Source organism: Ursus maritimus, unplaced genomic scaffold, assembly GCF_017311325.1.
Source record: "Ursus maritimus isolate PB19 unplaced genomic scaffold, ASM1731132v1 scaffold_3, whole genome shotgun sequence".
NCBI classification, from domain to species: Eukaryota; Metazoa; Chordata; class Mammalia; order Carnivora; family Ursidae; genus Ursus; species Ursus maritimus.
Window position 1 is genome coordinate 6,195,520 of NW_024425563.1, and position 24,806 is coordinate 6,220,325.

The following is a 24,806-nucleotide window of genomic DNA, read 5'->3' on the forward strand; positions in this document are numbered from 1 at the left end:
GACAGCTGAAGGCTGTACCTGCTTCTCAACCAAGAGCAAGGAGGCAACACAGAACTGTCTGTGATTGGCTGGAAACCACATTTCTAGAGCATTGGTCAGAGTGGAGAATGTAGGGTAGGACTGCCTTCCAAAGAATTACCATGACCTTCATCTGCACAAATTAAAAGACAAAGCTTGTCATTCTGTAATTTAATCGATGGGGCTGGGTTAGGCGTCTTAGTAGCTCTCATAACATCTGGTCCAGTCTCTTATGGGGAATTTTCAATAATAAATATTTGAATGATTTAGAGATTAGGTTTCGAGATAAGATACTCCTGAGAGAGGTAAAGGGAATCTAAAACTCACCTAAGGAACACAAAGGGGGTGACAGTAGGACCTGAGAGGGGGGGCTCTGGACCTGGGGCAAGTAAACAGACCTAGAGAGGGACATTTCACTCATTTCCGTGAATAAGGCGATTTAGGGCACACTCTGGACAAAGAGGGGAAGGCACCTCGGGAGGGGAGAGGTGGCTGGTCTGGCAACTCCGACAGGAGAGCCGCAGAGCCAGAGTGGACTGACGGCCCCACTGCCGGAACTGGGATGAAAAACAGGAGGGCTCTCAGGGGCTGGGAGTGTCCGGGCCGGGCGGGTCGAACGCCCAGGGCACTGCGCCCCGCAGATGTCGCTCCTGCAAGGAAAAGCTCTGGGTGCGTATGCGGCTTGTCACTTCCTGCGTGCGCAGTGTGAGCCCGAAAATGTCCTCGTGATAGCGTTGCTGATCCTGCGGGGAAAGGGCCAGAACAGGTCGGATCCAAGGAGGAGTGGGCCCCGCCCCGGGCATGGCCCCGCCCCGGGCATGGCTCCGCCCCGGGCACGGCCCCGCCCCCCGCACCCGCAGCACGCCGATGACGTCGCCGGCCTCGTCCAGCTCCATGTCGCCCTCCGTCGCTAGGATTCGCTGCACCGTCTGCAGGACGCTGGTTGCCATGGTGACGTCGCCGCACACAAACATGTGGCCCCGCTCGAGGCACAGCACGCGGTGCACCTCAGCAGCCAGCTCCGTCCGCAGGATGTCTTGCACGTAGGTCTGAGGGAAGCCGGGATTAGGGGCGTGCCCTGGGAGAGGGGTCCTGGGGGGAGGGTCCGGCACCGGGTGCGAACCGTCTCTCCGCCGGCCAGACAGCTCCTAAATGCGCGGCGCTGGGGTCTAGAGAGGTGGAGCCAAGCAAGGGGCGGGGCTAGGGTGAAGGTGAGGGAGACCAAAAGGCCCGCGGGAGGGGCCGAGTGGGGGCGGTTGTCTGAGTCCTTGGGGTGGGAGCTGAGGGGCGGGGCGGAGGGTGCGCTCTAGAGGGGGTGGGGCCGGGCCTGGGCCCGCCCGCCCCTCCCGAGCGCCCCTCGGGCCTTCACCGGTGCCTAGTGTCAGGTTACCCCCGCGCCCTCAGGGTGTCGCACCTTAGGGCTGTCGGGCTCCCGGGAGAAGGCGGTGAGGACGCGCCCAAAAACTCCGCGCTGCTGGGCATCCTGCACCTCGTCGCGGTAAAGGTGGTCGAGCTGGGAGCATCGGCAGCCGAACACCAAAGTCATGGGGGCGGGCTGCAGCCCTGCAAGCAGCACTGCGGCTTGGGAGAGCTCTCTCCCCGGGGCGCAGCCCTAGCGACATCTCCCACTGGCTAACCTCGCCCAGGCGGACAGCCCAAGCCTTTCGAGTGGAAACAACCACTCTCGGCTGACTAGCCTCCAGGAGAGTGCAGGATGCTCTCACAGAGACCTCGCCTGGCCCCGATTTACAGAGAAGACGCTCAGGGAAAAGCAGAGGTGTGCAAGAGGTGGTGGCTCCTCCGGTGGAATGACCAGTGGTGGCATTGCACTAGAACGTGGGCCTTCTGACTTGGAATTCCAAGCGCTTGGCACCATCTAACACGGAAGTTCTAGGACTCCATCTAGCCCTGTCCGGGCTCCAACCCCATACTCTTGCACATCCTCAGCTTCCACATAATCTGCCTTTTTATCAGTCACAGCCCCTTCCTTTCGATTTACCAGCTGTCTTGCACACCCTGTGTCCAGCCTGAACACCCTGTAGCTTCCTTGGGTCTTGGACACATCTAGGTGAGCTCTGGCACAGTCCCAAGTACACTTTGCCTTCTGAGTGGACATTTCTGCCACTTCTGGACATTTCTGCCTTCTGAGTTTTAGCCCCATTCTCTCTAGATTTCCAGTTCCCCTTACCTCTTGTCCTTAACCCTGTCCCACACCTACTTTGTGTCTAGCCCCAGGAAGCCGGACCAACAGGGCACTGCCCTTCTCTTGGTCTAATAAGCTTCTTTTCACCTCTGTGGCCCATTCCTTGCCCTCTTTCCTACCTGGCTTCTGTCTTGTAGCCCCCGTCCCTTTTCCCCTAGATTGTAGTGACTCCCTCCTGCCTTCCAGTCATTCCCTTGGCCCCCAGTCTCACCTTTGCTGTCAATGTCATGCAGCCGCTCCTGCCAAAATCCCCGGAAGGGGGCAATGCCTGTGCCAGGGCCCACTAGAATGCAGGGCAAGCTGGGATCAGGCGGCAGCCGGAAGGAGGGAGCCCTAGTGAAGGAACACGCTGTCAGGCCCCTGTGCTTTCCCAGCTCCCACATTCTTACCAACTTCAACTGAGAGGGGAGAGGAGAACTCCACTTCCACTGGTAAATGTGTTGTCAAGTGCTTACGACACAGTCTAGCTCAGAGTGGGCACAGTGTGTTTATGAAAAGAACTCTACTTGCAGGCAGAAACTCCCTGCACCTGTATCTCTGGAGGATGGGTCAAAGGGAATATGAGTCAATTTGAACTGAAGAATGTTCTGATATCTCAATTTAGGCGATTTACAAAATATGGGAAGGGAAGGACAGCTTTTGGTTCATAAGAAGTTCACTGAGTGTTTATTTTAAATCCTAGCCTTAATGTTGGTATTTGGTTTATATTCAGTAGATTGGTACAGTTTGTGATTTAGCCTCCTGGATGGGTTTGGGTTACTGGACCCAACTGGTGCATGTCCTGGGAACTCCTTTTAGTCCCTCCCAACCCCCAATCGAGGCTTTGGGTCCCGGCTGCTGGATGAGGCAGGGCTTTTGAACCCAGCACAAGGAAAGGGTATCCTGCGATCTTTTACTTTCTTTGAGTCCTCAGTGATGCTATGGTAACCTAACTAGTTCTCCCCAGACTAAGTGGGGACTTGGCCTTGAACAGGGTACAGTTCCCAAGTGCCATGCCTCCCAATATCAGACTGACCCCAAAGATGTAGCGAGGGACATAGTTTACCTAAAAGCATCAGGGCCTGCTGGTCGAATCCCAGCCCTGTCTCTGGGAAGGAAAGCTTTGGGACAGGACCCTAAGTCCTAATTAGCGAAACACCCAAAGCTTAGTCAAAGTTCCGAAGTAGCTTAACCAGATACCCCATTCTAGATATGTGTTAAGTGGGTCCTCCCTGCTCCCCATCATGCCTCTAACCAAAGCTCCCACCCTCACCTTGTGTCAGCCACCTGCCGATTCCTCCATCTGTCCCTGGCCATCCGTGTGGCACTTTGTCCACCCCTGCTTGGGCAGACACTCTCTTCTCGGTGCCCCTTCCACCTCCATCCCCTGAAGTACTCACTCACCCCCTGATGAAGCAGGGTACAGGATCTCCGGCCTTCAGTTGGCTTAGCCATGTGGAGCAGACTCCATAATGAAGGGGGCCCAGTCCATCTGGGGGGTGGTGAGGAGAGGGTGCCAATGAGGGGCCCGTCCCAGGGTCACTGTGTGGCCCTGACCCTGGCCCTCCATCAGCTCACCCTGCGTCCTGTATGCCAGCACGGCTACCGTGAGGTGGATCTCTCCTGGGTGGGCGCTGGGTGCTGAGCTGACCGAGTAGTACCGGGGCTGGAGCAGGGGCAGCTGGGTGAGGAGCAGGGGGGCAGGTAGTGCCACGGAGGGGAACTGCTCCAGCACCTCCAGCAGCGTGGGGCAGCGGAACCACTTCCACTCCTCGTAGCGCCGCGGGTCCTGGTGGGAGCAGGGCGCAATGGGCTCAGAACCTCCCTACCCTGCCTGCTGACCTCCCTTCTTGACTCCTCCTGAGCCGAGCCTCCTGGGGTTTCTCCCTCCTTAGTTCAGGCCAACAAACATTTCTTGAGCACCGAGAATTCGAGATGAATTAATGACTCCAGAGCTAGGTCTTAAACCCCAGGGTGCGCTAGCCAGGTGGACTCCCTTCCCCACCCGGCTCCTCCTGCCTCTCGAGCCCCTGCTGCCCATTGGGGCTGCCCGCACCTGGCTGAGGCTCTCGAGCTCCTGCTGTTCGCTGGACTCTTCGGCCAGGGTGCTGAGCAGTCGAAGGAGTTGAGGGCTGGGCGGGGAAGTGATGTCCAGGAAGAAGGTGAGAGCCTGGCGCAGTGTGCATGGGGGCAGCCGGGGGTCCCGAACCCAGCTGGGGGGCGGGCCACCTGGGGGTGATGTACAGGGGAGGTCTGAGGAAGGGGCCAGCCAGAACTGCAGAGTCTGAGGTGGTCATTGCTTGGGGGGTATCCTGGGACTGACCACACCTTGTGTTTTATTGGAGACCTTGCCCTTGAACAGTGGTGGTGGGCCTGTCTGGGTAGCCTGTGTGTGTGTGTGTTTGGGGGCCTCTGGCTGGTTTGGGTTGGTCCGGGTTCTTATTTTAACGCCAGGCACTGGTGTGGCAGGAGGTAGACCCGAGGCCCCCTACAGAGCAGGCGAGGCTGTCAGGAGGAGACTTTGGGGGGAGCCCAGAGGGAGGGGGCGGCCTTTTGGCGGTAGGCAGTTAGGTACTGAGAAAGGAGCCATGCTCTGTGGACCATCCAGCCACAAGGTCAGCCCAACAGGAGGGAACACAGCCAGCTCTGAGCACAGGCATTATGGCTGTCAGGGGAGGTGGCAGCCCTCTACCAGCTCCTCAGCTCAAGGGGACCCTGAGGCCAGGGGACGTCCCTTGTGCCCCAGACCGCTCCACCTCACCAGGGCTGCCCTTCTCCAGCTGCTCCACTGCCACTGGCTCTCCTGGTGGAGGCGGATCCTCCACACGGCTCAGCAGCGCCTCCACAAGGCCGGGCCGGTTGGGCGGGCAGATGCCTATGTGGTCGCCGGGCTGGTACTGCAGCGCCTCCTGGCCTCCAGTGTCTAGGCGCACCAGGATCGTGGCCCGGCTGGGGGTGAGGAGTTGGGGCAGTTAGAAGGGGGCAAGGAGGGCGTGGGAGGGAGCGTGCTGGGACAGAGGGGCGGAGGGGCCAGGGCAGGTGTGCGTGTGGGGGAAGTGGTCCTCCTCACGTGGACTTGCTGCTTTGCAGGTTTTCCACTGAGAGGACCGTAGCCTGGAACATTTTCCTCCTGTGCACATGGATCAGGCCTGGGGGGAGACTGAGACTGAGCCGGGAACCTGGCCGGGCCCCTGACAGTGAGTCCTGGGACCCTGGGAGCCCAGAGGGCCAGCAGAGTCAGGGGAAGGCCAGAGCCTCACCTGGCAGCAGCTGGAGGCCCTCAGCCTGGGCACTCAGCCGGTACCTTTGGCGCTTCCAGCTCCGTTTGGGGCTGAATATATCCCGGGCGGCGGCCTTGGCATCCTCTCCCACGCAGAAAGTCTCACAGGAGGCCTGAGGGGCAAGGGGTGAGGGCCGGAACAGTGAGAAGCTCAGGGAGCCTGAGGCAGGAGGCTGAGCTGGGCTGTGGGGTCCCCAGTGGCCACCTTCCTTCCGTTCCTGGGACTGTGAGAGTGGGGGGGCCTGGGAGTGGGAGGCGCCCTTCCGCGGCTCATGCCTGTGGCCTCAGCGGCCCCCGTGGCTTAGGCTGACGGGGCCTGTTCTTCGGCCCATGGCATGGCTTGGCCACTGCACTAGCTCTCCGTTTGCACGTATTTACCAGTGTCACACCCACCAGTTCCTCAGTCTGGTGAGTGTTACTGTCTCAGGGAGCACGGTGCCCGGTACACAGCAGCACTCAGTGAATGTGTCAGTGTGCGCAGAGCTGTGTTCAGATTCCGACTCCTCTGCTTACATTCCACGTGCCTCACTGACCCATCTTTCCGCATCATTAGGTTCCAGGGAGGATGAAATGAGAGGCTTTATGTAAAACCCTACAGTGCTCCCAGAGTGGGACACCACATTTGGGTGGCTGTGGCTGCTCTGTCCTTCCTGCGTTGCTCACTGGGGCTGGAGGGGCCCCGGGGCAGGACCCCTGGGAGGGTGCATATCCTATTTGTTTCTGCTCAGGTAGGAGTCCTGCACACTGCTGGTCCTGGCCCAGGCTTGAAATCCAGGGCTCACCCATGATTGGTTGCTCCCTCTCCTCCCAACTCGCATATCACTAGTCCTGTTAATCTTTCTTTTGTGTGTGTAAGGTCTTATATCTCTTCCTTCCTTCCTTGCCCCCCTCCCTTCCTTCCTACCCCCACTGCTACCACCCTCGTTCGTTCAGCGTCTTCCTGCTTCTAGCTGAATGTTCCTCTTGTTGACCCTGCGTCTCTAAAGCAGCATCCCTAAAACTTCACCTTGTGCCCCTTTTCCTGTCCCGCTCCTAGCTTCCAGTCGCTTCCTTGCATCTGGATTCTTGTTTTCCGTTCCCATTCTCCTCCCAACCTGAGCCTATCTATTTTTTCAGCTTGACTTTCTCCTCCCCAGCAAACCCTCCACAAACCCGCCAGGCAACCCCACAGCCCCCCTGCTTGCATGTCCCCCTTGGCTCCATCAGGCCAGACTTGCTAAGCTCAAGCCTGGGAACCCTGGGCGGGCCAGCACTGCCCTACAACATTGCATGTCTCAAGGGGGAGGGGTGCAGGTGGGAGTGAGCCAGAATTGGGGTGGGAGGGGAAGCCCGGGTCACATGTGTGAACAGGAGTGTCAGGACAGGCAGGAGTCTGCTCACCTCCAGGCATAATCCCCAGACCAGGCCGAGCTGCCTCTGGGGGAAGCCCTGCCTGAGAAAGTCACAGCCCTGGGATGCACCCCTTCTTGCACTTCCCTGAGCCAGGCAGGACACCATCGGTCCAGGCGCCACCCCAAGCCTGTCTGGCCTCTGACTTCCTGTGGGTTCTGTGTTGGCCTCAGTTTCAGCCCTTGCCTCTGTCCAGCCTTCTCTTGGGCCTTCTCCTCTCCCTCCGCCCTGCCTGCCCTGCATGCTCTTTCTCTGGGCGCCCACTCAGGGGCCCCATCTATGCCTGGCTGAAGGTCTGCCTACCGTGGCCCTGTCTGCTCTCCTCTGCCTGGGCCAGGCACCTGCCATGTTGTTAGGGTCGGATCACCCACTGCTGAGGACTGAGCCAGGAGGGCTGGCTGTCCAGTGGCGAAATGAGGATGGATTTTAGAAGGAACAGGATGGGACCAGAGAACCAAACAATCAGGGCAGCAGCAAGGCCTCCAGCCTCAATATTGCATGTCTCAAGGGGGAGGGGTGCAGGTGGGAGTGAGCCAGAATTGGGGTGGGAGGGGAAGCCCGGGTCACATGTGTGAACAGGCCCAGGGGCTCACCTGGAAGGCGGCCTGGGCCCAGCCACGGAAGGCCTCCTCCTGGCCACACAGCTCATCTCCCTGTCCCAGCTGCAGCAGCCGCTCCCCACCCAGCTCCTCCAGCCGTGTGTCCACCGCACGAGCAAAGGCGCAGAAGTGGGGGTATGCCCGGGATCCCAGCCCGAACACACAGAACCTGGGGTTCAGGGAGCCGTCACTGGAGCCCACACCCGTCCCCGCCTCATGTATGCCCAGGCAGCTTGCCCTCCCCCCCATGCCTCCCCTCAGTGCAGCTCCCACACCTGAGGGTGCCCAGGGCCCCTGCGCTGTCTGTGTTACTGGACTCCTTTCTCTTCCGCCTCCAGGAGGACACCAGCGGGTCTGAGCAGGAGACGCTGTTGAAGCGGATTTTGTAACTCCTGGCAAGAGAAGACAAAGACAGGGCTGTCACAGAGAACTGGGAGCATGGTGCAGGCCCAGACATAGCTCGGGGACAGCTCCAGGCTCTCTGCATCTGGGATAGGAAAGACCTTGCCCTTGGGCTTGGCTTTGTCACCCAGGGATCTCTGTGCCTTCAGGCCCCAGTGTGCCTCCCTTGCCCTTTCTGAAGGGGATCTGAGGACTGACCAGCCCTCAGAGTCCCCGGGGGCTGCGAATGGCCGGGTCGCAAGGAGGGAGGGGCTCCTGAGCTGTGATGGGTGTCCAGGCCTCCTACATCCATCCTCCAGCTTGTTGGAGGCATGGAGGGACAACATTTCAGCCCTCCTTTCCTCATTGTCTCCAAATGCCCCACTGCCCTCCCTACCACCTCCCCCCAAGCTCCCAGCCCCACTCACTTGTGCTGTTCTGGCCGAGGGGAACTGTTGTAGGGGCCGGACATCTCCATCAGGGCCGCCGCAAAACTCTGGGGAGGGGAAGTGTTGGTATCATGGTTGGTTTTGTTTTATTTCAAACCACACAGAAGTTTAAAACTGCAGTCAGCTGATCCTTATTATTTGTAAATTCTGATTTTAATTTGTTTTGAAAATTTTAAAACTGGTATTGGCTTTTTGAAAACATTACAGAACCATAAAGTAATAAAAGACAAAAATCTACCCTAACCTTTCCTCCAGTCCTTGCCCCCAAGGCATGTACCCTATGGGCAGGTGTTTAAACTCCTACATCTGTTTGGTTGAACTTCCATATATATGTGTATTTATAGTTTTTTCAAAAAGTAAAAATGGGGCCACACCATACTTACCTGCTTTTTCCTCGGTAACCTATCATGGACCTCCTTCCAGGTCCACACACCAAGACTGACCTCCTTTTGAATGGCTGCACAGTGTGCCCACATTTGCATGGACCACATGGAGGAGACTCTGTCTGACTCAGGATATCTGGGCGGTGTGTGACCAGTGCTCCAGCACTTGTACATATACATGCCCGCCTCCTCTTTTGAGTGTTTCGTTAGGGTAGTCCTTGCAAGGGGAGCTGCTGAGTCAGGATTTAAAGGCAGGATGAAGTGGGTGGTCAGACCAGCCCGCAGCAAGAGACACGCTCTTTGCTCACTCCTGCCAACACAGCATGTGGCCAGTCCTTAATGTTTCAGCCAACTTGATAGGTGGAAAACAGCCCTCCCTCTCCCTGCATTGCCTCCATTGCTAGTCGGTGGCACGAACATCTTCTAGAAGGCTGAGCTGTGTCAGGTGCTGCCACGGAAACAGCTAAGAGCTACAGGGACACCTTCACACAGCAAAACCTAAAACGTGGCAAGCCCGGAACACCCCCGCGTTAGTGGTAGGTGCGTTTGGGTGGTGTGTCTCTAGATTCACCATAATTAGTGTGTGCTACCTTAATTTTATTTTTTGAACCTTTTGTTGAAGCATAATACGTTCAGAGAAGCACACATATCACAAATGTACAGCTTTCTAGATTTTCACAAACTGAACATACTTGTGTCGTCAGCCTCCTCTCAGGAAATGTTGCTAGAACCTAGAATTCAGCTTTGGACCCCCAGTTACCACCTCCCACCCCAGGGGGGCAACCACTCTCCTGATTGAAACACCATGGATTCTTTTTGCCTGTTTCTGAACTGAATACAAAGTGAACCCTACGGTTGGATTCTCTTGTGTTTGTCTCCTTTCCCTCTACATTGAGTGTTCAGATTCATCTGTGTCGGGTGGTTGTGAGCCATTCACCGTCATTGCTGCCTAGAATTTGAATAGACCACAATGTATGTATCCGTTCTGCTGTGGACCGTCATTGGAATTGTTTCCAGTCTGGGGCTGTTATGAATAATGCTGCTGTAAACATTCTTATTAGTGACTTTGGTGAATACACCCCGTTTTCTGTGGGCCGTATTCCTAGGTTTGCACCACTAAAAAAAAAAAAAAGAAAAGAAAAAGAGGTGAAATTTACATACACTGAAATGCACAGAAGTTAGAGGTGCAGTTCAATCCCTGTGGCTGTTTGGCAGTTTTTTGTTTTTTTTTTCGTGTTTTTTGAAGTTAAACATACATCTGTCCGATGACCTAGCAATTCCACTCCTAGGTATTTATTCAAGAGAAATGAAAACATAAGCCCACAAAAGCCTTGCCCAAGAATGTTCATAACAGCTTTATTCATAATAGCTAAACCCTGGAAACGGCCCAAGTGTCCGTCAGCAGGAGAACAGAGAAACACACGGTGCGTTCACACAGTGAACGCCTCGGGCTGCTCGGCAGTAGAAAGGAGCAAGTTACCAAATCACTCACAGTGAGATGAGCCTCAGACGTGGGCCGAGTCCTTACTGTGTGCTCGCCTTTCTGTGACATCCTAGAGCAGGCCAAAGTAACCTGGCTGACAGAAGGGATGGACTGGGAAGGGGCTGGCTGGGGGCACTGACAAGGGGACTGCCTAGGTGATGGAAATGTTCTATGTCTTTATAGGGTAGTGGGTCATGTGGGCGTAAATACTGCTTTTATACTAAAAAAGTCAGTGATCTATTGTTCTTTACAAGGCAGATCAGAATGACAGCTGAAGTGGGCAGCACGGGGTCGGGGGGAAGTCTTGCCTCAGCGTTCTGCTCTGGGCTGCTTGGGGAGGTGCCGAGTGCTCAGGAGACCTTTATCACCTAGAAGCTGCAACAGCCAAGGGTACGAGGAATGCCTGTAGCGGGGCTGCCAGGGACGAAGCTGGGAAGATAATGGCTGATGATAAAGTGGTCAGTGGGGGTGCTCTAGTTTGTTTCTTTAAAGATTTGTGCAGAAAGTGAAGTTGCCTAATCTCTGTTGCCATCCGAGCAGTGCTCTTTTCTTTTGTTAAGGAAAGAAGAAAAGAGAAAGCTGAAATTGAGCAGTAAGTGGAGTATCGCACTTTTTCTAACTTGTCAGTGCTTGAGAGCAGTCTGACCTCGTTGGCCAGCCAAATGCCTTCCACATATTAAACACTTGCAGGGACAATGGAAATGACCCAGTGACACACTGAAGCAGGTGTGTGTGGAGGTGGGGCTGGAGTCTGGTTTGTGCAGGCTCTTGGGTCCCAGTGCAGTGTCCACACACACACTCTGCGGGACTCTCAAGGCATCTCCACTCTCCATCATGGAGGTGGGGTTCCTGCCCAGCCTCCCCATTTTGAATCTCCCCTCGTTTCCTGTGGCCCCTTTCCTGCTAGGCCTTACCTCTCCGTTCTCTGGGGGATCACCATTCCCAAATGTGCTGGTCACCACCAACACCAGTGTCTCATGTTCAAGGGACACCACATCGTACTCATCCATGCACAGGACCTGTGGACGAGAAGACCGATGTCCCAGGGACTTGGCCCCTGCTGTCCTGGCACTTCTACTCTGACCCGCCCTGGCAGGGCACAGTTCAGACCCTGACTCAGGCGCAGACTTGATCCCTGAATCCGTTTGGATCCCGGGCTTTCTCCTGGGCTCTGACTTGTGACCCTCTTCTGTCCTCTGGGGCACATCTAAATATATGGATGGGCCCCCTTCCCCTTCCCAGATCCCCACTCCTCTGGGCTTAGCCCTACCCGGGGGTCGAAAGCCTTCCGGAAGAGTCTCCCCAGCTGCTGTGCGTAGCTCTGGGCCCGGCCGGTCTCGGAGCCATACAGGATAGTCGCCTTCACTCGCTTTGCCATCACAGTGCCCATGAGTGAGGCAGAGATCTTCACCGCACTGCAGGCGAGAGCAGGGTGAGGGCAGTCCCAAGGACATGGAGCCAGAGCCTCCCCAGGTGCATGGTCCAAGCAAGGTCTTGGGGCGCTGAGTGGTGGGTGTGTGGGGGTGGGGGCCTTCCCACTGCTACAGCTGGGTGTGGGGGAAGGGCAGTGCTCCTAGGGCACCTACTTGGCCACTTCCTTAAAGGTCTTCTTCCTGGTGATGCCGGCACCCTTGGTTGCACTCCCCTTCCATGGGTCTGGCTGCAGGGGAGTGATGGGGGGAGTGGAGGAGGAGATAAGTAAAACAAACATTTGGAGGCCCCTGGGGGCTGCTTCGTTAGAGCTGGCCACAGTGGGCGAGAGCCAGCGGGGTGGGCACCTGATAGCGGAAGGCCGGGGACAGGACATAGTTGACCATCTCCTGATGGAAGACAGGGGTGAGGCTGCCAGAGATGGGGGGCACGATCCAGGCCCAGTCGGCAGGGCAGCCCCCCCTAGCCTTCTGCTCATTCTCCAGGTGCTTCATGAAGGAGGCAGTGGCAGCATGGTGGTCCACGATGGTCACTTTGGCCAGCTGGGGTTGGGGAGGCAGGGGCTTAGACTCAGCCTACAGACCCACACTCCTGTGACCCCAGTCACCGCTGTGCCCTGGGTCACCCCAAATCTAACCCAGGCTGTTCCCCCACCATGCTGTCACCCCTGGCTGCAGCATGCATCGCGAGCCCAAAGCTTGGCACCAGCAGCTCCCGTCTCCCACGTCGCTCTGTCCTGCCCCTGAACCAAAACATCCTAAACTCTGGCCAGGTTCTCAGCAGGCACTAGTTTCCTCAAACGACAATGCTCAGCAGGCCTCCAGTCCTGGAGTTGGAGTTTCCAGAATCCAGGGGGTCCCACAAATCACAATATGTATGCGGTCTGCCCCGGGGGGCCTGCATTACCGAGCATGCCCTGATCAGCAGGGCTCCGAGCACACTCTACCCCCATATTGTGGCGCCTGGAGTAGTAGGTGCTGTGTCCCCAGCAGCATGGGCCCAGTGTGCCCCATGGACCATGGTAGTTCTTCCAGCTGTTTCCAACTCCTGCCCCTGTCTCTAAGTGCCTCCCTGTCTTCCAGCCCCAGCCCCTTCCCTCCTGGCGGTCTGGGCCAGTGTACCTGGTAACTGTGCAGCACGGCCAAGTTGATCTCCACCGCGGCCCTGTCTTTCCACAGGGATGAGGTTGTCCGGGTATCCAAGTCCATGCAGACCGCCACATCCTGGGAGCGGGGGTGCATGGCATTGGTAGGGACAAGGTTTGGGGGAGTGGACGGAGAGCATCTTTGGAACTCATGAGTAGAAGGAGTGAGGGTGGGTAGGTGGCCATCGAGAGGCCAGACTGCTTAGTTTGGGGCGGGTTCAGGTTCTTGCCTGCAAGGCACCCCTGAGCAGAGAGGGACCCTGGACCAGTTACTTCTCTGCCCTGGATTTTAACTTCTCCTTTCTAAGATGACATTGTTTTTGCAAGATCTGCCTTGAGAATCTGAGGAAAGCTATAGAGCTATAGATCCCAGAAAAATAACTGCATATTTGTATCCATGCATGTATATTCCTTTGCCCCAAATTCACAGTCCCAGAACCCTCCAAAATTCTAGTGTAGGAGGCAGCCTGGACCTCACTCAGGTGCTCCCACTTGCTGACAGCGTGGGGACCTATTTGCGAGGCAATGGCTCCAAAGGGGATACGTCCTCTTCCCTACGTATGGGTCCTCACCTCCAGGATATTATATCGGTGAGGGTCACACAGGTTCCGCGTGCCAATCTCAGTGCTCATGTACCAGCCGCTGAAAGGGGCCGCAGGGAACTCCAGTCCCCCAATTTCCAGCAGCATGTTGCTCACCGCTGGGAGGGCATACCAGCGCAGGCCCAAGGCCGCAAACCACTCCAGCCTGGGGGTGTCCGGGCAGGGGATCAGGCTGCCTGTGGAGCCTGGCCTGCCAGGCCACCCCCGGGCAGCCCCTCCTCCGCCTGCCCCATTCCCTCTCATGCTCACGTGGGGTGCTCCAGGGGCACCTCGAGGACCAGCTCAGGGGGCAGAACAAAGAGTTCTGGGGGCTCATCTGGGGCCTGGAGCAGTAGGGGTAGCACGTCAAAGCGGCCGTTTCCTGGGGTCCAGCCGTGCTGAATGCAGAGCTGTGGGGGGCAGGGCCAGAGGTAGCTCTGAGGGGCCCAACCTCCTGCCCTCCTCAGGGACCCCCTTCATTGGCAGCTCCCTCCTTTATCTCAGAGTCCCCCTTCCCTGTTCCACTGGTCACTCTTTGACTGGACTCCCACGCCTCCTCCCAGAGCCCTCATGGGCTGGCCTCCACCCGCTCCGACTCTCTGGGCACACCTCTGTGATCTCCACATTGGCTGGGTCCCCCCGCACCGAGCCGTCCTGCTGCCTGTAGCCCGCGTAGCGCACCAGTTGGCTGTTCCAGATTCGGAAGTCTCCGCGGCCTGGGGCACGCTGGGGGAACACTGTGATGGCCGAGCTGACACATGGGGACGACAGCTGTCAGAGCCCTGCCTTCACTGCCACCGCGGGGAGGGGTGCCATCTGGCGCGGTGTAGGGGCACTCACCGGAGGTTGCCCCGGTTGGTGGCATACTTGATGTGGTTGCAGATGTAGGTGAACATCTCCTGGGCAGAGCTGCAATCCCGGGCATCGAACACCTGAGCTAGCCAAGGCGGGGGGCGGGGGGAGGGGGGACAGGGCTCCTGAGTCTCAGCTCTAGGAGAAGGTAAGTAGCCACCTCGTCTGCAGCCTCTAAAGGCTGCGGGGGTCACTCGTCACGGTTCTTTCCTCTCTGGGGAGCCTCCCTGACCATCTGCACCCACACTGAACCCCCCCTTCCTGCCCTGCACCCCACACACCCAACGTAGCCTGGTCTGCTCCTTATCTCCTTGCTGGGACAACTCCCTACCCCTGCAGAAGCTGACTCAGTACCTGATACAGAGGAGGGACCCAGTCACTGTCACACTGATGATTGGGGAAAGGCACCAAGTGACGGGGAGGCCACCTAAGGGTGTGGGTGGTGGGTTCCCCGTTACCCACAGTGCTCAAGCAAAGGCAAGTGACCCCGGGCCAGTTAGCAGACTCTCCCTGAGCACACTGATGGCGGGAAGGCAGCTGGCTGCACTTGGTGGCTCTCCGGGGAGTCTGCCCGTCCTGACATTCTGATGCTGGGAGAAGCCACCTTGACTAGCTGAGTGGGGCCATCAGCAGGGAGCTGGGAGGTCCCTTACCTGCTTGGGTTAGTGACAGAAGCGGGGGGTGGCAGTGGCTGGTCTGGGGCCAAGGTAGGGATGTAGCAGTGAGTGGGATTCAATATGGAAGCTCTGATGGGTTCAAAGTTGAGCTAGATCTTTGAACAACTTCAAGGGGTTGCAAGTGTCAGATAGGATCGTTCTTTTATTGGTGACTCCTTTGGGATTTACTGAGCATGTGGCTTTATTCCAAATTCTTTGGTGGCCAGTTACAGCTAAAGAGGCCAAGGTCATGGATTAAGTTCCCCTGTGGGTCAGCTTGCTTCTCTTAGGCCATTCCAGGGGTGGGAGTGTAAGGGAGGGTGTGAGGCCAAGGTGCTGGAGGACTGGGCTGGACAAGTGAGGCCCACAGGGAAGAAGCAGCAAGGGACCGTTTCCAGAATGCTTCTGTTGCTCAGACAGTACTCCCTGGGATCACTGCCCAGCTGTCCTCACTGACTCAGTATGTTTGGGTGTTTCTGGTGTTTCTCTCCACAGCCAGCCAAGCAATTGCTATGGGGCTTAACAACCAGGTGTTCACTACCAGCCTGTGGGCTCCCCAAGGGTACCAATCTCTAAGGGAATGGGCAAGGATCTCCCCACTGCTTGGGACCCCCCAGGGAAGCATCAGGAGCTGCCCTCACTGCTCCTTTCCTCTTTTTTGTCCCTCAGTCCCGATTCTGGGTGCTTGCTGGCCAGCCACACCTGCAGCTTCCCCCATTGGATCCGGCCTACGCAGCGGGGAGCATTTCGCCAGGCCTGCTTGGCTCCGAACACCAGCTCGCTCTCCCGAAGCTGGTAGGTGCCCTTGGCCGCTATCTCAGCTTCCATCTCCTGAAGCCTCTGCTCGTGGGCCTGGGAGCCGCTCCTGTGGTGGAGAGGGGAGCAGAAGAAAGTCACGTCGGGAGGAGAGGTTCTCCAGGCTTTGTGTGGGTGTTGGGGGGAGGCTGGTGGGTGCTGGCGTCAGGGTGGGGGATGATGGGAGTGGGTCCTAGGGAAGGTGATCATCCTTTTGAGGGCTCAGCAGGACCAGGGCCCCAGGTCAAAGGACACGGGTGGGCTGTGGGTCTCAAGGCACGGTCTCACCTCTTGATAGAGCTATAGTACTGGTTGATGAAGTCCCTGGCCTGGCTCAGCAGCTGCTCAGGGGGTGGAGGGTCCTGAGACGGCCGGCTCTGCAGTTTCCGTGGAAATACCAGAGAGCCCAGGCAGCGTCTGGGGGTGCAGGGCCCATCCTAGGTTGGGGTGGAGAGCAGAGGCAGAAAGAGCAGGGAGCATGGAGGTCAGGACTAGGTCAGGGTGCAGAGGCAGGGTGTGGGACCAGAGGGAAGGTGGGTCTGGGCAGGTGTGGGTGCAGGGCTGGGGCTGGGACTGGAAATCGGGGTGAGTTGGGCTGGGCTGTGGCAGGACTTGGGGCAAGGGCTGGAGGCTAGGAGTCACCAAAGTCCCCTGTGTGTCCCTTAGCTCCTCTGGCTCTTCCTGGTGTCTCTTTGAGTTCAGCCACGCTGACCCTGATGTGGGATGGGGAGGGCTCCCCGCCTTACCTGCTGTGACTGGGCACTCAGGGTGTCGTAGGTGATGCTCCCCACCTCCCAGTTCTTCACGCGAGGGAACTTGGGCCCGTCCGGGGGCCGGGTGAGCGGGGGGCTGCTGAGACCCAGGAGAGGGGTCATGGGGAGGAGTGTATTTCCTTCTGGATGTGCCCCCAGAGACCCCTCTGGCGACATGAATAAGCCCTGTGATTTATTGCTCGCCTGCCTCATGCTTCCTTACGTCTCCTCTATGAGCCCTCACAACGCAGTTAGGAGGTAGACAGTATCGGCCACCTCATTTACAGACGAGGGACCCGAGGCTCAGAAAAGTTCGGAATCTTGCCAGAGGCCCTGTGGGCAGAACTGGTCTCTTTAAAATCCAGGCCCGCCCCTCTCTTGTATTGCCAGAGCCTGGGCTGCCCAGGGCAGCAGTGCTGAGCTCCTGAGCCCCTGACCCAAGGCTGGGTCCTCATCCCTGTTCAGGGCCCACCTCGCCTTTTCTGGACGCGGGGTGTCCAACTCCCTGGAGCTGTGATGAACCCTACCTTGAGGGGGATGGAGCCCTTGGCTGAGCTGAGGGAAGCCCCTGCAGGGATTCCTCAGCTCAGATTTCCCTCCCCACTCACACCCCTCCTGACAGTAACCATCGTGTGAAGGGAAGCCTCAGAGGCCTTATCACTTCCTCCCAGAGGCTGAGGCCTGCGGCGGGGAGGAAGGGAGGGACTCGGACCTCGGTGGTGCGCCTGTGCGGAGCCTTCCCCACGGAGCTGCCTCCAGGCCCCCCGCCACCCTGCCTGGCCTGACACCCTACCTGGCCTCCAGCTGCCCTTTCTCTCTTCTGGGGGCTGAGGATGGCAGGTTAGTTTGGGGGTTGATGAACACTAGGAGGTGAGGCCAGGAGTCGAGGGAAAAGGCCTGTTTGCTCAGTCTTTTCAGCCTCCCACCCCAAGGGCCTGACTCTCCTGGGCGAACTCTCTCCTCTTTCTGTGAGCGGATCTTCTCACTCTCCTGTAACTATCCTCCCCAGCCCCTTTTTTTCTGTTAAATAAGCATCAGTGTTTGTTGAAGGCTTGCATGAGCTAGAAACTTACAACAATCCCCTGGAGCAATCACTGCTATGTCCATATTTTATATACATGAAGGCTCAGAGAGGTTAAGTGACTTGCTCAAAGTCAAACAGCTCTTGGCATCAGAGCAGCATTCAAACCTGGTCAACTGGCACCCTTACCTCCCGCTTTCACCTGCTGCCTGCTGGCCCTGATCCTGATCTCTTATCTGAGCCTCCCTGATTGTCCTGTTCTGTCCATACTGATAGCCCTTTTGTGTGGGCGACCTGGCCCTCCTGGCTGGGCTACAGGCTCCCGCCCTTGCCAGCCAGGGCTCCTGGGCTTGCCACCCTCCCTCCCACCCCCTGCTTCTAGCCACCAGGGCCCTTACCTGCGGTCCAGTGCTGGTGGGGGCGCGGGTGCCGGTGCCCTGCTGGGCTCAGAGGAGGTCGGGGAGGCAGGGCCCTGCTTGCCGCACAGCCCCAGGCCCAGGCCCAGCCCCAGGCCGCAGGGGGGCCTGGGTTCCTGGCCCACACTCTTCAAGTTGCCCATGTTCAGCCTTGCCTCAGCTCTGGCCCTCCGAGCAGAGCCCAGGCCTTTTCCTTAGGAAGGGGAGGGGGCAGTGGGAGGGGGCTCTCCGGTGCTGGCCCTTGCCCCGCCCCTGCCCCACACACAATGGGACAGGAACAAGGCAGGCTGGGAGGCTCTAAAGCCTCGGCTCCATGCCCGCCCAGAGGGTGGGGGGCCGGACGCCTGGGTTCCGCTTAGAGGACTAGGACTGATAAGTGGGAAGCCAGGTGTTCTTGGAGCCCTGGGGCTGGAGTGCAGGAGCAGGGGTGTGTGTGGGGGGGGTGGGGATAGGGGGTAGGGGTGGAGTTGGCAGGGTGGACAATCAGAGGGTCAGAGAGGTCCTTGTGTGTTGTCTGGCCGGAGTGGAGGACTTCCACCTTGTCCTTGTTGGCCTTGCTCTGAGAGATTGGGTGGGAGGTGAGCACTGTGTCAGCAGCAGGGGATGGTTCCCAGACTCTTAGTGACCACAGGGACCTCTGGGGTCACTGCAGGTGCTCCCCTTCCTCACCCTCTCTACAGCTACGTGCTCTTGGACCCCCACCTTTGAGTGCTTTGGAGCTTTTGGGAATATAGTTCAGCAAGGATGCAGTGACCCTTTGTCCTTGAGTGTGGCATTAGGGTATCCCTTCCCCTCCCAACCCCAATTTCCTGGAACCCCCGCCCCCCATGACTCAAGTGGGGGACACAAAAGAGCAGGAAGCTGCCATCCAGGGCCTCCACCCCCACCCTGTCATCCAGTGACGCATGCTTCCCTGGGGGTGGTAGGTCAGCAGATAGACCCAGCAGTTAGTGCTGAGCAGGGACTGCCCACGGGGAAGATCTTGGAGCCCTAGCAAGAGCACGGGGATAGGAAACTACAATTCCCAGAGTGCAGATGGTGCACACCAGCACTCTTCATCCACCTCGGGCAGTCGTGCAAACTGGGGTTTGTAGTTCTCAGCCATCAGGGGTCTGGAGAAAGGCCATGAGCTGGGGCATTTGGGTCTGCAGGGGTCTGAGCCTCATGGATTTGAGGCCACAGAGACTAAGAGAAACTGTGGGAAAGCAACGGAAGTTGAGAGACTGGAATAGGCAGAGACTGGGAGAGGCAGACAGGCAGACAAACAAACACGTAGATTTGTGTTGGCTGGACTCCTTTGAAAAGCAGTGGAGGATAAGATTGGGGTGCGCCTGGGTGGGGGCCGGGCAGGCGGATTAGCCGGAAGGAACAGGCTGTGCTGCGAGCTCTGGGGTCATACCAAGAAGGTAGGGTCTGCCAGTTTGGAGGGAGGAAGGCGAGGGGACCTTGGAAACATAAAGAGGCCTGGGCTCCTGGACACCTGGAGAGGTTTGCTGCCCCTCTCTCACAAAGAGGCAGGTGGGAGGCAGAAGCGCAAGGCCTATGCTCAGTCCAGACCTGCCCCTAGGGCCCCCTCTCACTCACCCCCCTTTCCCAGCAAGGCAGGAAGTGGATCCAGGCCCCTTTCAGACATTTTCACCAGACCCCGTTTCCGGTTCCCATTCAGCCACTACCTAAAATGCACATGACCAGGAAGGAGTCCTTTCCCTACACTCCAGGTTGTGGAGCAGTGGCTGGACTCCTCGGGGAGAAGGTGACAACAAGCATCAGATGCTGAGTCCTCGGGAGCACTTGCCGGCACCATTTACTGAAGCCACTCCCTGTGGTCTCCTGACCTTGGAGCCTCCCCTCCCTTCTGCGCTTCCCAGGGCTCCAGAATCATCTCAAAAGCAGAGCTTACCTCTTGCCCCGGCCCTCCCTGAAACCTTTGACCCAAGGCCAAGGCCCAGCACCACCCTGGCCCAGCCCTCGCACCACCTTCTGTTCTGGACAAACGGGCTTCCTCATGGATCCCCAGACAGTTTTCAGGCCCTTACCTGTGCTGTCTCTTGACCTCACCCTTTGCCCTCTGACTAAGAGAATCTTTCTTCCCCTTCCTCATGGCTCAGCCCTGGCATCTCTGGAGGTAACCTGCCCAGGTCTCCCTTCCAGAGAGAACCTGCTGCAGGAACTGCCTGCCTTTGGAATTTGCCCAGGGTTCAAGGCCATGTGCTTCCCTGGAAGCTTTAGAGTCTGAGCTGTGGGAGGTCCGTGGGCTCGCCATTTCTGCCCAGCTTGCACTCCTCTGTGGCCAGTCTTGATGCGGAGCCCCTGTTGGCCTGGCAGAGAGCTTCTCAGAGCTTGCTGTGGTCTGATTCTTCTTCCTTCTTTCTTTCCATAGCTAACAGACCTGCCTCCTGTTCTGGAGCCTTCCCCTGCCCCCCCATTGTCTTTCACAGACACTACCCCCAATCAGTCTCTTATGCTTCCAGCTCCTTCTTGGTGTGCTTCCTGGAGGACCTGACCAACACACAGCTCCAGTGTGTTTCCTCTATGAGACCTGCTCTGGCTCTCCGGGCCGTGCTTTGTCCCCGGGCCACCAGGCCCTGGCAATATCACTTGCTCGGGTTCCTCTCAGGGCTGGTTCTTGGGCAGCTTGTCTGTGCCTTTGATTTATGTCCCAAGTGAGTGTGTGTGCTCTGGGAGATGCAGACCAGCTTCCTCTCATTCGGGACCCTGCTGGGCCTGAGTGCGCGGCACCAGGTACGTGCTTCGTGAACTTGTTTCGCTCAAATGTGGGCAGCCACCTAGGGCTGGAAGCTGTGTTCTGGAGGCAGTGGAGAGGGGCCCCTGAGAAAGGAGTCAGCTGAGAGGCTGCACAGCTTTGGGTGAGCAGAACTAGAGGGTCAGTCTGGTGAAGGGTGAGGTGTCCAAGATGGGACATTTTCTGGCCACAAGGAGACTGGGGACAGTTCAACACAGTGGCACTGGTGGCTCTATGGATGTTGAGGGAGGCATGGCAGAGGGTTTAGGAAGAGGAGAAAGAGTCAAAGGAGAGACAGAGAAAGGCTTGGCTTTCACCACCGGAAGCTTTTCTTCTCCTACTTTTCCTGGGGCTGTGGCCAGCATTGGCCCGGGTGTCCTAACTTCCACTGAGGGACTCTGGCCTTCCCGAATCTTTCAGGTGGGGAGATGGGGCCTTTCTCTTTCCTCGGCAAGGCCCTGCCCAGGCTTGTCTCTCTCCACTTTGCTCTTTGTCAGTCATCCCTACTAGGGCGTTTAGGTTTATGCGGTTCAGTGGCCCACTGCTCTTATTAGCGACCTCACTTTGAACAGTCATTTCTGAAAAGACAAAATTTTCAAGACCCGCAGACTTGAAGTTCCACTGAGAGGAAAGCAATTTTAGTTTTGAATTGTGGGATTTCAAGCTGGAAGTTCTTTGGAGAGAATCTGTTTGGGAGCCCAGCTCCTGGGTCTCTGGCAGTGGCTGTGTTCTCTGCCATTGGGAAGGCTGGTCCAGACCCCATCCCCACCTACCCTGGTCAGTGCAGGTGACAGGCCCTTCTGCGGGTAAGTAGCCAGGCCCATGGCTCCTCCTCTAGGAGGCAGATCTTGTTCCTGCCTTCCCTGCAGAGCAGAGCCCTGGGCAGGGCTTGAGGTGGGACGCCCTGATCTTGGGGGAGGGAAGGCTCTGGCCTTGAAGGGGGTGTGTGGGGCTGTGGGGGCTGTGGAGGGTGACGGGTGGCGGGTGACGGGAGCGGAAGGCCCTGACTCTTTATAGCCCAACCCGGAGTTGTTCAGTGTGAGCTGGAAGTGCCCCACCCTCCCCACTATGAGCAGCTTCCTTCCTGCCTGCTGGCAAGGCCTGGGTGGGGAGCTGAGGGGAAAGGAGGCAAGGGAAGGGGGGGAAGCCAGCGGAGGGAGGGGAGCAGCCCTTCTTTAGTTTAGGAGCCTTCGTCTGATGTAACTCATGCTGTGCTGGAAGGTTGGGTTGGGAGCAGAGAGGTTTGCTCAGCTTCCCGATTGCAAGGTGGAGCTGGATATTTTGGGAAAGGCTTTGTGCAGGGTCTGGGGTATTTAGGACTCAGGCAGTGGGAGATGTTGCCTTTCTAAAAGGGGCTCCTGAGCTGGCACCGGGGAGCCATCATGCAGCCCCAACCCTTCTTGAGAAAGCCACATGAGGGCAGCAGAGAGCTAAAGAGAAGAAGTTGGAGCAAAGGCCGGGCTCAGGCGTCCCTAGACAATGATACCCAGAAAGAGCAAGGGCCCAGTGGCACGTGCCTCTGGGCCCAGCTGGGCTGGGGGTCCACATTAATCCTCTGGGACCCTGAAGTGGTTCATTTGCATAAGCCTGAAGGTGCTGATGATGATTCTGGGACCAGCCCACTCCAGGAGAACAGGGTATGTTCTCTGGGGAAACCCCCCTGCTTCTGCACAGTCCATACCAGGTAGGGTGACTCGAAGGCACTGGGAGCCATGTGCAACACAGCCAGAGGCGTGAGATCAGGTGGCGTGGCTCCTGAGGGAGGAGGTAGTGGCAGCAGCTGCTGGGGAGTTGTGGGAAGGAGAGTAGGGGCCTCACTCTAGAGCTTGTAGCTGCCGCCCCTGTCCCACAGGGGGGCTCCCTAGGGCATGTTGACCCTGCTGTGGCTACTCTTGTGTCCCCTGGCTTTCAGACTGGTAGGAAAGTCAGGGGGCAGAGAGACCTCTGAGAATCCTGAGACCTTGCCCTGAGTGACCAGTGACCGTCAGCCTTTGGGGGCTCCTGGGGAGTTCGCACTAACTTCCCGAGAGAGACCTGGGTATCTCCAGGCCTTGATTCTCCTGGAGGTTTAGACTCTTTCTGCTGAGCCACAGCCCTGAGCAGATTTTGTGCCCATGCCTGTGTGCGTGTGCGTGTCTGTGTTTGTAAGTAGGAGCACGTGTGTGTGGATGTGTGTGAGTGTGTGTAGATATGAGTGAATACGTATGTGTACATGTGCATATGCATGTGCCCTTGGGCAGCGTTTCCTGGAGCTCCCTCCTTGACCTGCCTCCTCTTCCGGTTCCTGTCCCTTCAAAGCTAATTTGGACTAAGAACATCAGGATGGATATGAATGTTTTCTCATCCACGGGGACTTGAAATTGCCCTTTGTTCCTGGGATCCAGAGTGAAAATGGGGAGTTTTTAGGGTCAAGCTGAGGTCTCCCAAATGATGATCATGGGGGCCCCTGACTCAGGCCATGGGGGCTCCTCATAGAAGGCCATAGTTGTCAGGGATCAGTCTGACAGGCCTGCCCCCTTGCCCCCTCCTTCCTCCCCTCTTCTTTCTTCCAGTCCTTCAGCCTGACCCAGTTTCCTGGTGTGGTTGCTGTGGTGCTGGGTCTCTTGGGAACTGGGGCTTTGAGCATCAAGTGTGCCCAGCCTAGCAACCATCATGAGGACTGGCTGGGCAGGACCTCTTCCACCTGCCTCTCAGGTGCCCTGGGGAGGGACCAGACCCTCTCTCCAACCCAGGGTGAGAGGAGAAGCCTATAGATCCTATAGATTGATTTGTGAAATACAGAGACCCTGATCCCAAATCCCGACAGACCTTTAGTCATTGTGTTGTCTTCCTGCCTTCCCAATTGGATTATAAGCCCTTTGACTCCCAGTGACCAGCAAATCCTGGTATATTTGCTGTTGATGATGATGCAGGCCTTTCTTGGGGTTCCCATTCTGGTCTCTGGTTTCCTAAATTCCAGCCGAGGCTGCTGTAGGAACTGGCCAACCTCAGTGCCTGGAGGAGCCAGATTTAGATGCTGTTCTGCCTCGCGCATCCAGAAGAGGGAGCGCCTGAGCTCTTTCTTTTTTAGGGGAGAAAAACTGAATCCTCTCTTCTTGGACGTTCTGAGCCCCTGCACATAATCGGCTTCTGCTATCACCTTCACACCTTCACCAGCTCTATTTTCGTACAAGAAGGCCCCACTCTGGACTGCTATTATCCGGAGGGACAGAGATGAAGTGTCCTGACCACTCAGCCAAATTTTCCTTAAACCCTGCGTTGTAAAGCCTTCCCTTCCCTTTCCAGCCTTAAAACAATCTTTTCCTACTCTGAAGTCAAAGCATTTGTGGTTTGCACCACTTCTTGCCACTTGGGATCTAGGACCATGTGACATCTCTTGTTGGCTGCCTTTCATTTTATTTAGCCCCTGCAATATATTATCTATTCACATGTGAGCATTTTTTCTTCCCAACTAAGTGCAAACTTTTCAAGGTCCAGAGGCTGGATTGTATGTCCTGTATTTCTCTGAGGCTCTCTTACAGCATGGGGCCCATCAAGAGTGATGGATAATTATTCTTGAGTAGATTGGGAAGATGATGGAGTGGAAGACCTGGTTGGACCTGAGTTCTCTTTTCTGGTCCTTCATGTTGGTTGATGATTCATGGGATGGGATAGCTACCCTTTAGGATGTGGAGCTAGTTTGGGGTTAGCATTCCCATGCTCATTCTCCCTCCCAAACTGGGGGAGGCTCTGAATTCTGCCTGATGAGTTTAGCAGAATGAACAGGGAATAGTTCTGGAGAGCTGACATAGCCACCTCTGTGTCTAGAATTCTCTGGGTCTTGTATCTTCTCTCACTCTCACACACACCTTGAAATCCTGATTTCTTTCTTTCTTTCTTTCTTTCTTTCTTTCTTTCTTTCTTTCTTTCTTTCAGAGAGAACAAGCAGAGGGGAGAGGCAGAGCAAGAGGGAGAAGCAGGCTCTGAGCAGGGAGCCCAACATGGGGCTCGATCCCAGGACCCTGAGATCATGACCTAAGCTGAAGGCAGATACTTAACAGACTGAGCCACCCAGGCGCCCCTAATTCCTGATTTCTTTCAGCTCTTGTTATATGTGGTATATAATCCCTGGTCTGGTCTGGTGTGTGGGGTGGGAAATCACTTAACTAAGAATGAGGAGAGCTGCCTCTTGTACAGCTCTGTTTCCAACCTCTGGCACAAACTTGAGGAAGGATCTGCACTGCTCTGAATCTGTTTTCTCATCTAAAATAT

General features: G+C 57.0%; 1 protein-coding gene across 3 annotated transcripts; it reads right to left on the bottom strand.

Annotated features, from left to right (window-relative positions):
* Positions 1 to 174: 174 nt before the first annotated feature.
* On the bottom strand, positions 175 to 17,955 carry NOS3 (nitric oxide synthase 3). 3 transcript variants are annotated; one of them, XM_008688616.2, is made up of 26 exons: positions 17,795 to 17,955; positions 16,370 to 16,472; positions 15,912 to 16,060; positions 15,531 to 15,693; positions 14,161 to 14,252; positions 13,930 to 14,071; positions 13,591 to 13,730; positions 13,312 to 13,486; positions 12,717 to 12,818; positions 11,943 to 12,137; positions 11,751 to 11,824; positions 11,435 to 11,579; positions 11,079 to 11,183; positions 8,278 to 8,345; positions 7,744 to 7,860; positions 7,463 to 7,637; positions 5,461 to 5,593; positions 5,271 to 5,349; positions 4,962 to 5,149; positions 4,257 to 4,429; positions 3,779 to 3,989; positions 3,605 to 3,692; positions 2,433 to 2,554; positions 1,433 to 1,581; positions 873 to 1,067; positions 175 to 761 (listed from the first exon to the last, which is right to left on the bottom strand). In XM_008688616.2, exons 1-26 carry the CDS (start codon positions 17,953 to 17,955, stop codon positions 600 to 602), a joined length of 3,606 nt encoding a protein of 1,201 aa, XP_008686838.2. In that variant the 3' UTR covers positions 175 to 599. The 3 variants fall into 3 exon arrangements, with proteins under 3 accessions (XP_008686838.2, XP_040499741.1, XP_040499742.1); XM_040643807.1 differs by having other exon boundaries at positions 16,370 to 16,475; XM_040643808.1 differs by lacking the exons at positions 175 to 761; positions 873 to 1,067; positions 1,433 to 1,581; ... (4 more) ...; positions 4,962 to 5,149; positions 7,463 to 7,637.
* Positions 17,956 to 24,806: the final 6,851 nt, after the last annotated feature.